Source organism: Palaemon carinicauda, chromosome 42 (assembly GCF_036898095.1).
Source record: "Palaemon carinicauda isolate YSFRI2023 chromosome 42, ASM3689809v2, whole genome shotgun sequence".
In the NCBI taxonomy this organism is placed as follows: domain Eukaryota; kingdom Metazoa; phylum Arthropoda; class Malacostraca; order Decapoda; family Palaemonidae; genus Palaemon; species Palaemon carinicauda.
In genome coordinates this window covers 52540429-52554706 of record NC_090766.1, presented here as the reverse complement: position 1 = coordinate 52554706, position 14278 = coordinate 52540429, and the positions used below count along the sequence as shown (strand labels likewise).

The following is a 14278-nucleotide window of genomic DNA, read 5'->3' as shown; positions in this document are numbered from 1 at the left end:
TACTCCAACTGAAACGATTTGTTTACTTATTTATTTCATTCCACCCATTAAATTGGTCTCTAGATGTATGAAGTTTGTATGGTGATGCGTGCTGACTTTCCGTTTATTTGTTGCTGGTGATCTTAACTACTGTTTAGAACATTATTTACAGTCTTTATCTTGGTTCCTCTCTAAGTTATGCATACTGTCCGGCTTTTATTTCTACCAGTTAAGCAGTTTCAAAGAGCATATAGCATGGAGCGTTCCCATACAGAATGCGCTGGTCATCACTGTCAGATGGCTAGATCATATGACCTATATATTCTTTTTAAAGTATGATTTTTTTTTAATGTTTTATCTTTTGTCAGGCCTACCATTACCATGTAGTACTACTATGAATCTACCAGAAGGGAATTTTTTTTTTAATGTTTTGTCTTTTGTCAAGCCAACCTCTACCATGTACCAGTACTATGATTCTACTGAAAGAGAAAATTTTTATTTTTCTCAGTGTTTTATCTTTTGTAAATCCAGCAATTATCATGTAGTACTACCATGAAATCTACTAATTAGGGTCTTCTTCTTCTACCCCCCACACACCAACTACTACTACTACTACCACCACCACCACCACCACCACCACCATCACCACCACCACCACCTCCCGAATTGTTCAACGCACTCCATGGCCCTTCAACCAACAACCAACCCATTGGACGTTATGCTACCAACCCTTTGCCCCTTGCCCTTTACCCTTACCTTTCTGACCTTTCCCTCTTTTTCTGCTTCTTCCTCTTACTCGTACTCTTGTTTTTCTTATTCCTCTCCTCCTCGTGTATTGCAATTGCGCAAATCAACAACGATACTGGATGACCTGTGCAATTGCCCACCAAAAACTGTATCATGTGTCACTGGGCAACTGTTCTCTCTCTGATGATTTTTCCATGTTCTGTTGTTAATGTTCATTCAAATTATATCTGTTATATCATTACACATATATTTATACATATATATACATATATATATTCATTATTCTTTATTTTCCTTCATGCTGATCCTATCACCGGGAACCACCTTATTACTTCCCACGCCTACAATGAACTCACACATACAAACTCTGACACAATTTGTATTCGTGTTTCACCACTATCTTCCACTTCTCCTCACATGACGCCTTTTTTTTCCCATCCCGCTGCACTTTCTGTCTCGCTCCCTGTCTGTCTCTTGTGTGTCTCTGAAACCCATTCAACCTTCTTCTTCTACTTCTACTTCTTCTTCTTTTACTTCTTCACGCTATCTAAATCTCTCTCTCTGGCTCCTCGCGAGTATAGCAGATCCCCAACCCGAGGACTGGCTGTTGGTTAGCGATGAGTCAGGCATGGATGGAGAACTCGACTCGTACTCAACTAAGGAACCAAGTACGTCATCTCCCACACTTTCAGAAAAAAAAAAGAATAATACGAAAAGCATCCTTCCTTCTTTTCTTCCTTCCTTCTTCCTTCGTCCTTTCTTCCTCAATGCGTTCGTTCGTTCGTTGCTGTAGCTCCTAACAGTAGATCTTTCCATTGGATCGAGCGTAGCTGATCTTTTCATTTGCCTGCTTATAACGATGTTGTTATCCTCCTCACTACATCAGAGGGTAGACGTCTGTTTTTCCATCATTGTTATTATCAGTATTATGATTAAACTTCCGTATTTCATTTTCCTCTATAAGCTGTGTCTGTTCTTTATTGTGTGTTCGTACTGTATCTTATTCAACGCAACTGCAGGACGAGACAATGCTGCTTAATAAAGAGAATGAATCATTTCTTTAAAGATATGATATAAAAAAGGTTTGATTTATTTTTATATATATTTTAGTTAAACTATTGCCCTTATAAATAATGACGTACAATTAAGAGTGAAGTTTCCATTCCTTAGATAATTAATTATATTAATCATAACCTCCTTCTGTGCCTCGAATCAGCCATTCTCATTACCCTCCCCCAATCTCTCTCTCTCTCTCTCTCTCCCTCTCTCTCTCTCTCTCTCTCTCTCTCTCTCTCTCTCTCTCTCTTATTAGATATTAGACCCTGAAGTTTGTTATGCCTTTTATATCTTCTGATTGCTGTTCTCGTCATTTTTTTTGTAGCTGTTTGATAGATCTAGATTATATTGTATGATTTAATTTTTTTTATTTCAGTATGCCATTAAAAGATTTCTATCACTTGTGTTAACTTAATTTTACAGATTTATTCACTCGTCGGGTAATTAATTTTTCAGTCTCTGGCGATTAATAACACTAATTGAATTACGAAAAACATGAAAGTGTTTTTTTCTTTTTAATTAACTGAATTTTTTTTAAATGAACAGTTGTATCTCGGCATTAAATTTAATTTTTCAAAAAATATTGTATATTTCCTTTCTAAAGTTATAGATCTTGAATTTTGCAATTTTTTTTTATCCGAAAAATATATACGTTTTGGTAATTGAGTTCCATTTTCGGAAATATCTTTTTACTTTCTGAAAGTAACCATTAATTTACCCAAGATGGTTTTTAGGTTTCATGGCTCTCTTTGATTATATATATATATAAATATATATATATATATATATATATATATATATATATATATATATATATATTATATATATATATATATATATTTATATATATATATATATATATATATATATATATATATATATATATATATATATATATTACCAACGTTTTCCTTCACTTTTTACGTTTTGAAATACAAAATCGAATTTTGTTTTTATTTTCATTATTATAAACATAATCATTGTAAGTGAAGCTACAATGCCAAGGGCCCCAATTATTATTATTAATATAATAATAATAATTATTATTATTATTATTATTATTATTATTATTATTATTATTATTATTATTATTAGCTAAGCTACAACCCTAGTTGGAAAAGCAAGATGCTATAAGCCCAAGGGCTCCAACAGGGTAAAATTGCACAGTGAGGAAAGGAAACAAGGAAATGAAACACTACAAGAGATGTCATAAACAATCAAAATAAAATGAGCTAAGAACGGTAACATTAGATTAGATCTTTCATAGATAAACTATAAAAACTTAAAAAAAAAAGAAACAGGAAGAGAAATAATATAGAATAGCGTGCTCGAGTGTACCCTCAAACAAGAGAACTCTAGCAGTGGAAGACCATGGTACAGAGGCTATGGCACTACCCAAGACTAGAGAACAAGAGGAAAGTAGCCACTGAACAATTATACTTTCTGTGCAGTAGTTAACCCATTGGGAGCTTCCTAAGCATTGCTTTATATTATTATTATTATTATTATTATTATTATTATTATTATTATCACAAGCCAACCTACAACCCTAATTGGAAAAGCAAAATGTTATAAGCCCAAGGGCTCCAACAGGGAAAAACAGCCCAGTGAGGAAAGGAAATAAGGCAATAAAACTACAAGACAAGTAATTGACAATTAAAATACCATGTTCTAAGAAGAGTAGCAACATTAAAATAGATATATCTATGACTGAATAAAGGAAATATTCATCTGTTTTCAAGAACAATAACCCAGTGAGGAAAGTAAACTAGGAAATTAGTGAACTACAAGATAAGTAATGTTTTATTCAAAATTTCAAATGTCCACTTCTGACATTTCAATAGACGGTTGATGTTAGTTTTGAACATTTCATAATGTTATTTTTAATTTTTTAATATAAATTAACATGTACCAATTTTTATTAAATCATTTACTTTATACCCAATTTGATACAAATTAATATGGTGTGCCAGATTTAAAGACTATTAATATTTCCTATTAATCTTAATTTTATTCAACGTTATTAAGCAAATTTTTATTAATTAATACTATTAATCCATTATTATATTAAAACTTCGAATAGATTTTAATATAAGATAGAAAAATAGATTTTGATAAGATAGAAAAATAGATTTTAATATAAAATAGAATTTTTTTTTTCAATATTGATTTTAATTTAAACAAAACCAAATTAACATATGATTAGAAACTAATCTTAAGTATAAAATCCCAAAAGACCGAAGACATCGGATACAGTTTTTTTTCCTTTTTTTTTTTAATATGCAAAATCTCTTTCAAAATTCCACCATTTTCGTAGCCTGTAGCTGCTGATCTCGAGCTGGTATTTGCATGTTTCTGTAGAATGGTTTACTACAAAGAGCTACTTTATTTAGTACTGCAGATTCTTTTTTTTAAATCTATTTCGATATTTCCCTTTTTTGCTATCTTCTCGCTTTTAGATGATTAAATTTTAGGGCTATTTTGCTTTTAAGTTTTTTTTTATAAGATAAGCTTTCTAAGTCATCTAAGCTGTGTCTGGACTACTACTTTTGTGAAAAGAATACTTTAGAAAAATATATTAAAAAAATATTTTTTGTAAAAAAAAATATTTTTTATCAAATTGCTAAAACACTACTTGTGTGATAATAAAATCTTTATAAAATTGCTAAAAAAAATGCTTTTGAAAATATTTTTTTGTAAAAGAAAAAAATATTTTTATCAAATTGTTAAAACACTACTTGTGTGAAATTTTTTTTATAAAATTGCTAAAAAAAACTGCTTTTGTAAACTGAGTCTTATTATAAACACATTTGATAAAACAACTAGTGTTATAAGAAATGAAATAAAAACTAGTATGAAAATTACTTTTGTGAAAAAAAATCTCTAAAAAAACACATTTGTTTAAAAAACATTTGTAAAAACTATTTTAAAAAAAATAACTTTTGTTAAAAAAATTATTTTGTAAGTATACTTCTGTGAAATAAGAAAAAACATTCTTTTGATACTATAAAATATATATATATTTTTTTTGTAAAATGAGGAAAAGGTATACTTTGTAAAATGGACAAGAGAATACTTTGCTGATAAAAAATAAAACTTTTACAAAAAAATAAAGATTTTCAAAAGAAAATTAGATATATCAATATTGTTTATAAAAAAAAATAATTGGAATTTCCTCTAGAAATTATCAGAAAAAATATTTTTCTTTTTTTTTGGTAAAATGAAAAACGGTATACTTTGTAAAATGGACAAAAGAATACTTTGCTAATGAAAAAAAATGAAAAAGAAATAAAGATTTTCAAAATGAAATTAGCTATATCAATATTGTTTATAAAAAAAAATATTGGAATTTCATCTATAAATTATCAGTGACTCCAAGGAGATGAGGAAATGAAAACATCTAAAACATTAAACTAAAAAAAATAATTTTCATCCTCTTTTTTTCTTTCTATTTTCCATTAATTCTCTGAGAGAGAAAAAGTATAAAATGAAAAAGTATAGAATGTATAAATGGATGAGGGCATAGATCTGAATACATGGAAGTGTTTACAGAAGTTATGCATATATAATTTATTCAATTTACTAGTTAGATTGTTGGTTTCATATAAACGTTTGTATATACCTTTCTGAGTTTTATCTTCGAATAAACATTTAAATACTTTAATTCTAGTCATTTTCTTGGTATATTACTAAAGAATATTGGTTCATTTAAACGCTATATATATATATATATATATATATATATGTGTGTGTGTGTGTGTATGTATATATATATATATATATATATATGTATATATATATACACACACACACCCATATATATATATATATATATATATATATATATATATATATATATATATATAATATATATCGGAGGTAAAAACAAGAGCCTCCTTAATGGACGATAATTAACATTATTCTAATTAGTCCTGACACATATAGATGATGAAAACTAATTAAACACGAATATGTATATATACATATATATATATATATATAAATATATATATATATATATATATATATATATATATATATATATATATATATATATATATATATTTCTGCGTTTTCTCTTCGGATAAAATTTCAAATACTATACAGGGTGGTTCAAAAGTAGGCCGACAGATTGTGGAATAGGTTTATGTAGCGGTTACTTTATGACAAGTGTATTTTGGTTAACAATAAAATTTAAAGGCTTTTGTATTATTGCTCACTAAGAAAATGTACGTCTATGCAATTTCAAAATAAGTATAATCATTTATTTTCTAGTTACTTCTGGGCCACCCTGTATATTAGAACTCGATCACTGTAAAGGTCAAAGATAATTTCCATTCACTCTCGATCACTGTAAAGGTCAAAGTTAATTTCTATTCACTCTCGATCACTGTAAAAGCCAAAGATTATTTCTATTCACTCTTGATCACTGTAAAGGCCAAAGATAATTTCTATTCACTCTCGATCACTGAAAAGGCCAAAGATAATTTCTATTCACTCTCAATCACTGTAAAGGCCAAAGATAATTTCTATTCGCTCTCGATCACTGTAAAGGTCAAAGATGATTTCTATTCACTCTCGATCACTGTAAAGACCAAAGATAATTTCTATTCACTCCCGATCACTGTAAAGGCCAAAGATAATTTCTATTCACTCTCGATCACTATAAAGGTCAAAGATAATTTCTATTCACTCCCGATCACTCTAAAGATCAAAGATAATTTTATTCACTCTCAATCACTGTAAAGGTCAAAGATAATTTCTGTTCACTCTCGATCACTGAAAAGGCCAAAGATAATTTGTATTCACTCTCAATCACTGTAAAGGCCAAAGATAGTTTCTATTCACTCTGGATCACTGTATAGGTCAAAGATAATTTCCATTCACTCTCAATCACTGTAAAGGCCAAAGATAATTTCTATTCACTCTGGATCACTGCAAAGGCCAATGATAATTTCTATTCACTCTCGATCACTGTAAATGTCAAAGATAATTTCTATTCACTCTTGATCACTGTAAAGGCCAAAAATAATTTCTATTCACTCTCGATCAATGTAAAGGTCAAAGATAATTTCTATTCACTCTCGATCACTGTAGAGGCCAAAGATAATTTCTATTCACTCTTGATCCCTGTGAAGGCCAAAGATAATTTCTATTCACTCTCGATCACTGTAAAGGTCAAAGATAATTTCTATTCACTCTCAATCACTGAAAAGATCAAAGATAATTTCTATTCATTCCGATCACTGAAAAGGTCAAAGATAATTTCTATTCACTCTCGACCACTGTAAAGGTCAAAGATAATTTCTATTCACTTTCAATCACTGTAGAGGCCAAAGATAATTTTATTCACTCTCGATCACTGAAATGGTCAAAGATAATTTCTATTCACTCTCGATCACTGTAAAGGCCAAAGATAATTTGTATTCACTCACGATCACTGCAAAGGCCAAAGATAATTTCTATTCACTCTCGATAACTGAAAAGGCCAAGGATAATTTCTATTCACTCTTGATCACTGTAAAGGTCAAAGATAATTTCTATTCACTCTCTATCACTATAAAGGCCAAAGATAATTTCTATTCAGTCTCGATCACTATAAAGGTCAAAGATAATTTCTATTCACTCTCGATCACTGTAAAGACCAAAGATAATTTTATTCACTCTCAATCACTGTAAAGGTCAAAGATAATTTCTGTTCACTCTCAATCACTGTAAAGGCCAAAGATAATTTCTATTCACTCTCGATCACTGTAAAGGCCAAAGATAATTTCTATTCACTCTCAATCACTGAAAAGGCCAAATATAATTTCTATTCACTCTCGATCACTGAAAAGGTCAAAGATAATTTGTATTCACTCTCAATCACTGTAAAGGCCAAAGATAATTTCTATTCACTCTGGATCACTGTAAAGGCCAAAGATAATTTCTATTCACTCTCGATAACTGAAAAGGCCAAAGATAATTTCTATTCACTCACGATCACTGTAAAGGTTGAAGATAATTTTTTTTCACTCGATCACTGTAAAGGCCAAAGATAATTTCTATTCACTCTCGATCACTGTAAAGGCCAAAGACAATTTCTATTCACTCTCGATCACTGTAAAGGTCAAAGATAATTTCTATTCAGTCTCGATCACTGTAATGGTCAAAGATAATTTCTATTCACTCTGGATCACTGTAAAGGCCAAAGATAATTTCTATTCACTCTCGATCACTGTAAAGGCCAAAGATAATTCCTATTCACTCTCGATCACTGTAAAGGTCAAAGATAATTTCTATTCACTTTCGATCACTGTAAAGGTTAAAGATAATTTCTATTCACTCTTGACCACTGTGAAGGCCAAAGATGATTTCTATTCACTCTCGTTAATATCTCTCTTTAGTACATTTGTGTCATTTTCTTGTCTTAGAAGATTGCTGGATTGATTAAACTGGTAATAACTTCTTCGACGTGATTTCGCCATTTCTCTCAACCTCCTTCAAATTTATCACTAGATCCTTCTCAACCCCAGTTGATGTTATGGACTTTTAACCTTTTTTTTATGGTGACGTACTTCAGATTAAGAGTTTAAGGACACTCTAAGGCTGGCTTCACACGAGACGATTTTTTTTGCCGCACGGGAAAATTTACGCTCGTTAAGAAGCCTGTCTTCACACGAAACAGATTTTCCCTCGAGCGGCCTCGTAGTATCTATAAGCCACTATACTGGACCTGTGCAGGTAAGCAGTTCATGCGGCTAGTTTATGGGCGCTGCTTCCCGTCCAGTTGGGAAGCCAATATCTCGAGCAACAACGTCTTGTGCTTTCCATATGGGCGGCAACGGCTCGCCGCTGGCGAAAAAAAAGCCTAGTATGATTCCTCTTTGTCATGCTGAAGGCTTAGCGTCGCTTCACCAAGCAGATTTTCTCCAAGCGGCCTTGTAGTTTCTAAAAGCCGGTAATCATGAACTGCACGGGTTAGCTGTGCACGCAGCAAGTGAATCACTGCCGCTCGGAAATTCTTCCCAGCGGGCAGCGTATTAAGGGCCTCATTGATCTGACTGATTTCTAATCCGCGAGGCATCAAACTCCTTTTGCAGTTAATGTGGCCGATTTCCATTATCAGCGTTTTTGCTTCAGGTCTTAATACTCTTTTGTATTTTTATCATTTATCATTTAATGTTGCTTGTGTGCAACCATCACTTAACTCCAGGCCTTGCAATACCCTGTGGTAAAAAGATATAAAAGGTGTTATATTCTGCTCCGTTATCTTCCAGCATGATCTGGATGTTCCCATTAAGGCTCTTACATCAGGAAATAAGTCCTTTGCGACAGTGTTCCTCATTCAAAGATGAGGTGAGCTCACTTTTGGTTTCTGATGTACTCGGTTTCCTACTGAGGATAATGCAGGTACCGTGAAACTAAATGATGTAAGGCCTTTGGAAAATCTATTTCATAGGTATTAGAATCTATGCAATGGCCTGTTATAGCAAACATGATTTTCCCAAAGCATGTGTTTTATGAGTATAGACTCCAATGCTAGACATTGACAGAGTTTTTCCTATTTTTGAAAATCAGTATGGTATCTCTTCTCAGGAAGTTGGACATTTTTGGATTTATATCGCTGATATTGCTAGTAACGTCCAGGATCTATCGCAATAGTGGTATATGCCACAGAGGAACCCGTTTCTGTGTGTTTGTTTGATCAATACAACAGTGGTATGTGCCACAGGTGAACCCGTTTCTGTGTGTTTATTTGATCAATACGGCAGTGATATGTGCAACAGGTGAACCCGTTTCTGTGTTTTTAGTTGATCAACACGGCAGTGGTATGTGCCACAGGTGAACCCGTTTCTGTGTTTGTTTGATCAATACAGCAGTGGTATGTGCCACAGGTGAACCCGTTTCTGTGTGTTTATTTGATCAATACGGCAGTGATATGTGCCACAGGTGAACCCGTTTCTGTGTTTTTAGTTGATCAATACGGCAGTGGTATGTGCCACAGGTGAACCCGTTTCTGTGGGTTTGTTTGATCGATACAGCAGTGGTATGTGCCACAGGTGACCCAGTTTCTGTGTGTTTATTTGAACAATACGGCAGTGGTATGTGCCACAGGTGAACCCGTTTCTGTGTTTGTTTGATCAATACAGCAGTGGTATGTGCCACAGGTGAACCCGTTTCTGTGTGTTTATTTGATCAATACGGCAGTGATATGTGCCACAGGTGAACCCGTCTCTGTGTTTTTAGTTGATCAACACGGCAGTGGTATGTGCCACAGGTGAACCCGTTTCTGTGTTTGTTTGATCAATACAGCAGTGGTATGTGCCACAGGTGAACCCGTTTCTGTGTGTTTATTTGATCAATACGGCAGTGGTATGTGCCACAGGTGAACCCGTTTCTGTGTGTTTATTTGATCAATACGGCAGTGGTATGTGCCACAGGTGAACCCGTTTCTGTGGGTTTGTTTGATCGATACAGCAGTGGTATGTGCCACAGGTGACCCAGTTTCTGTGTGTTTATTTGAACAATACGGCAGTGGTATGTGCCACAGGTGAACCCGTTTCTGTGTTTGTTTGATCAATACAGCAGTGGTATGTGCCACAGGTGACCCAGTTTCTGTGTGTTTATTTGAACAATACGGCAGTGGTATGTGCCACAGGTGAACCCGTTTCTGTGTTTGTTTGATCAATACAGCAGTGGTATGTGCCACAGGTGAACCCGTTTCTGTGTGTTTATTTGATCAATACGGCAGTGATATGTGCCACAGGTGAACCCGTCTCTGTGTTTTTAGTTGATCAACACGGCAGTGGTATGTGCCACAGGTGAACCCGTTTCTGTGTTTGTTTGATCAATACAGCAGTGGTATGTGCCACAGGTGAACCCGTTTCTGTGTGTTTATTTGATCAATACGGCAGTGGTATGTGCCACAGGTGAACCCGTTTCTGTGTGTTTATTTGATCAATACGGCAGTGGTATGTGCCACAGGTGAACCCGTTTCTGTGTGTTTATTTGATCAATACGGCAGTGATATGTGCAACAGGTGAACCCGTTTCTGTGTTTTTAGTTGATCAACACAACAGTGGTATGTGCCACAGGTGAACCCGTTTCTGTGTTTGTTTGATCAATACAGCAGTGGTATGTGCCACAGGTGAACCCGTTTCTATGTGTTTATTTGATCAATACGGCAGTGGTATGTGCCACAGGTGAACCCGTTTCTGTGTTTTTAGTTGATCAACACGACAGTGGTATGTGCCACAGGTGAACCCGTTTCTGTGTTTGTTTGATCAATACAGCAGTGGTATGTGCCACAGGTGAACCCGTTTCTGTGTGTTTATTTGATCAATACGGCAGTGATATGTGCCACAGGTGAACCCGTTTCTGTGTTTTTAGTTGATCAACACGGCAGTGGTATGTGCCACAGGTGAACCCGTTTCTGTGGGTTTGTTTGATCGATACAGCAGTGGTATGTGCCACAGGTGAACCAGTTTCTGTGTGTTTATTTGAACAATACGGCAGTGGTATGTGCCACAGGTGAACCCGTTTCTGTGTTTGTTTGATCAATACAGCAGTGGTATGTGCCACAGGTGAACCCGTTTCTGTGTGTTTATTTGATCAATACGGCAGTGATATGTGCCACAGGTGAACCCGTTTCTGTGTTTTTAGTTGATCAACACGACAGTGGTATGTGCCACAGGTGAACCCGTTTCTGTGTTTGTTTGATCAATACAGCAGTGGTATGTGCCACAGGTGAACCCGTTTCTGTGTGTTTATTTGATCAATACGGCAGTGATATGTGCCACAGGTGAACCCGTTTCTGTGTTTTTAGTTGATCAACACGGCAGTGGTATGTGCCACAGGTGAACCCGTTTCTGTGGGTTTGTTTGATCGATACAGCAGTGGTATGTGCCACAGGTGAACCAGTTTCTGTGTGTTTATTTGAACAATACGGCAGTGGTATGTGCCACTGGTGAACTCATATCTTTGAAATATACTATCAACAAAGCTACTATTGCTATGGGTTTATGGGTATCCCTGGTGAACAATATTACTCCACGAACAAAGCTTAGTTGTTTATCATAGTTTTGTCTATGGGTACTCATCAGTGGCTGTTTCTCGTCTCACTTCTGTCATCCTGAGCCAATTCTCCCAGAATTGCATATTGACTTTTAGAAGTAAAGGGTATTCATTCTTGTCAACAAAAAATTTCGAGATAGACAATCCTCACCTAAATTCCTTGCATTTCTTCTTTTCTATTCAAGGCCCTTCCCCAAATTTTTGGGGTAACCGATATCATAAAAGGAACAAAAGGGGACTTATCCTCTCTTAGCTCCTCCCAGCCTGGCGAGGGATTCAGCCGAGATAAATACTAAGTACTGTTATATCAGTGGACAAAAGGCACAATAAATTATATATAATTCTATAATTCATTTTTCCAATACTTATTTGAGAAGTTTTACATCTGATTTTCAGTAAACTATAATTCATCACCAATGAATTGTTTTCCATTTGCTTTCCAGCTTACGTATGGCTGCATATATACAGCATTTCAACCTCTTAAAGACATCATCTACACTTTCAAACTGTTCTGCATTTCCTCCAGTTTCACTTAGCTCCCGAAATCTATTCCAGTCTGCCTTGTCAAGGTTACATTGTGGCGATCTCTCTAAGGATGGATTATTGTTGGTGTTTATAATAATCGGAGAATGATGACATTGTCTACATTTGAATTGTTTGTGGCATTTCAATGAAGCCAGTTCTTCAGGTGAATCTTTTAGGATTTTGTCAGTTCTAGTTTTTTTTATTCATGACAAGATTATTGGCCTACAAAACTTTGTCATTCGATCTGCAATAGTAACACTATACTTAAACATGAATAAAAGACCATTTTCGTTCGCACAGTATCTTAAGATATACAGTTTAATTCTGCCAGTAAGCATCATTTTCTTAATCAAATATTTTCCCTTAACTAGAGGGACGAGGATATTAAGGTCACATGCTTCAAATTCACTACTTTATTATAATTGAAATATTATGCTATTTTCTTTGTAAATGCAGCTTCCTTCACCCTTCATCTTCTAGATCGCCTCTAGTTTTAGTTTTTGATTTAGACTTTTTGTAACTTGATGCTAACTACGGTAAGGATTTTTAAATAATACATTAAAATTTTTGTTTTAATCTAATACAAGAATTCTCGACTGATCTGGATGAATTATGTAAGGAAACTAAATTCCATGTCTGTAAATAAAAGTAGTTCTTCATCTTTTATTTTTATCGTAACTGAATGTGAATGGGAAAAGAATTCTGTATTCATAATGGAAAGCATGGATTTGTGAGATCGTACGAAAAAATGAATAATGTATCATGTTTATTTCTTTAATTCATTAAAATAATCGATTAGAAATATAAATCATCTTATTTTCTAAATTCTATTTATCACATGTCTCTAGAAATAGTGGGTTCCGTATATCTTTGTTAAACCATTACTTTTTATTATATATATTTTCTACACTTAATTAACTTCCTGTTTAATTTTACATAAACATGTTTTAACTCAAGTTACATGTTACTCTTCTGTATTTCATATGAGCCCTTATATTCTATAACCTCAATCCTGGTGTTTGAAGGACTCACAAAATTCTATCCTCTTTGCTTTTCAAAGCAAATCAAAGTCTGCTTTTGCAACTGTTAACTTAATGTTGTTACTTCATGTTCTAAACTTCTATAACCTAATTTTAGCTCCTTTCAATCATTCCTTTGTCTCACTTATTTAGAAAAGTAAAACATCTAAATAGCTTATTTTATCGTTTGCTTCCAGAGTCATAATTTGCTTCTTTATGCTTATTACTCATTTCTAAATATTTATTTATCCTCTGCAATTCTCCCTTCCGTTCACTCTCCTTAAAATGAAGTCAGAATAAACTGCAGTAAATTTCCAATAAATGACTGAGTGTTCACACAGATTTTTAAAAAAGCATGTTGCCTTCTGCTGTCCTCTAGGGACCGCTAAAGTAACTAAAGTATAAAGTGTTGAAAAAGCTTGCAGTGGATAGGAGGAAGCCTATAGCCATTCCATGTACAACTAACGCAGAACAAAACCAGTTGTAGAGTGTTTTAGTATGGTGTCACGTTTAATCACGTAGACTTTGGGTTTTGCTGACCATCCTTTGTGTTCTTTGTTGTGCTCCTTATTACGTGTGACCATCAGCTTGAGTTGAATCGGAGATGCATCATCTAGCTAAAGTCATCCATTCTCATAGAAACTCGCTATGCTCATCTATTCTTCTTTCCAAAGTCACCGTCGTAGACCCACTGTAAACCAAAGCATGACAGCTCATACCTGAGTCTTCTTTTTGAGATTTAAGATGTGAGACTTGTTCTTAAGGGAGGATTTTAAGGCTACAGCCCCACTAGATATGGTAAGTTTGCTTCTCAGAGATAAATTGTGTAGATCAGCAGACCCTCTGTTGGTCCAGCCATCGGCCTGTGTTTCAGTAAAGCGATTTTAGTGTAGATG

At 34.1% G+C, this 14278-nt stretch overlaps 1 protein-coding gene across 3 annotated transcripts in view; it reads left to right on the top strand.

Annotated features, from left to right (window-relative positions):
* Positions 1–14278, top strand: part of LOC137632827 (cubilin-like) — a 135070-nt gene that overhangs the window by 72990 nt on the left and 47802 nt on the right. For 2 of the 3 annotated variants that reach the window (XM_068364926.1, XM_068364925.1), the window contains exon 4: positions 1308–1394. The exons of the other annotated variant lie outside the window; for it this stretch is intronic. In XM_068364926.1, coding sequence (XP_068221027.1) covers positions 1308–1394 — 87 coding nt within the window. The remainder of the gene's footprint in view (positions 1–1307; positions 1395–14278) is intronic. 3 annotated transcript variants of the gene reach the window in all.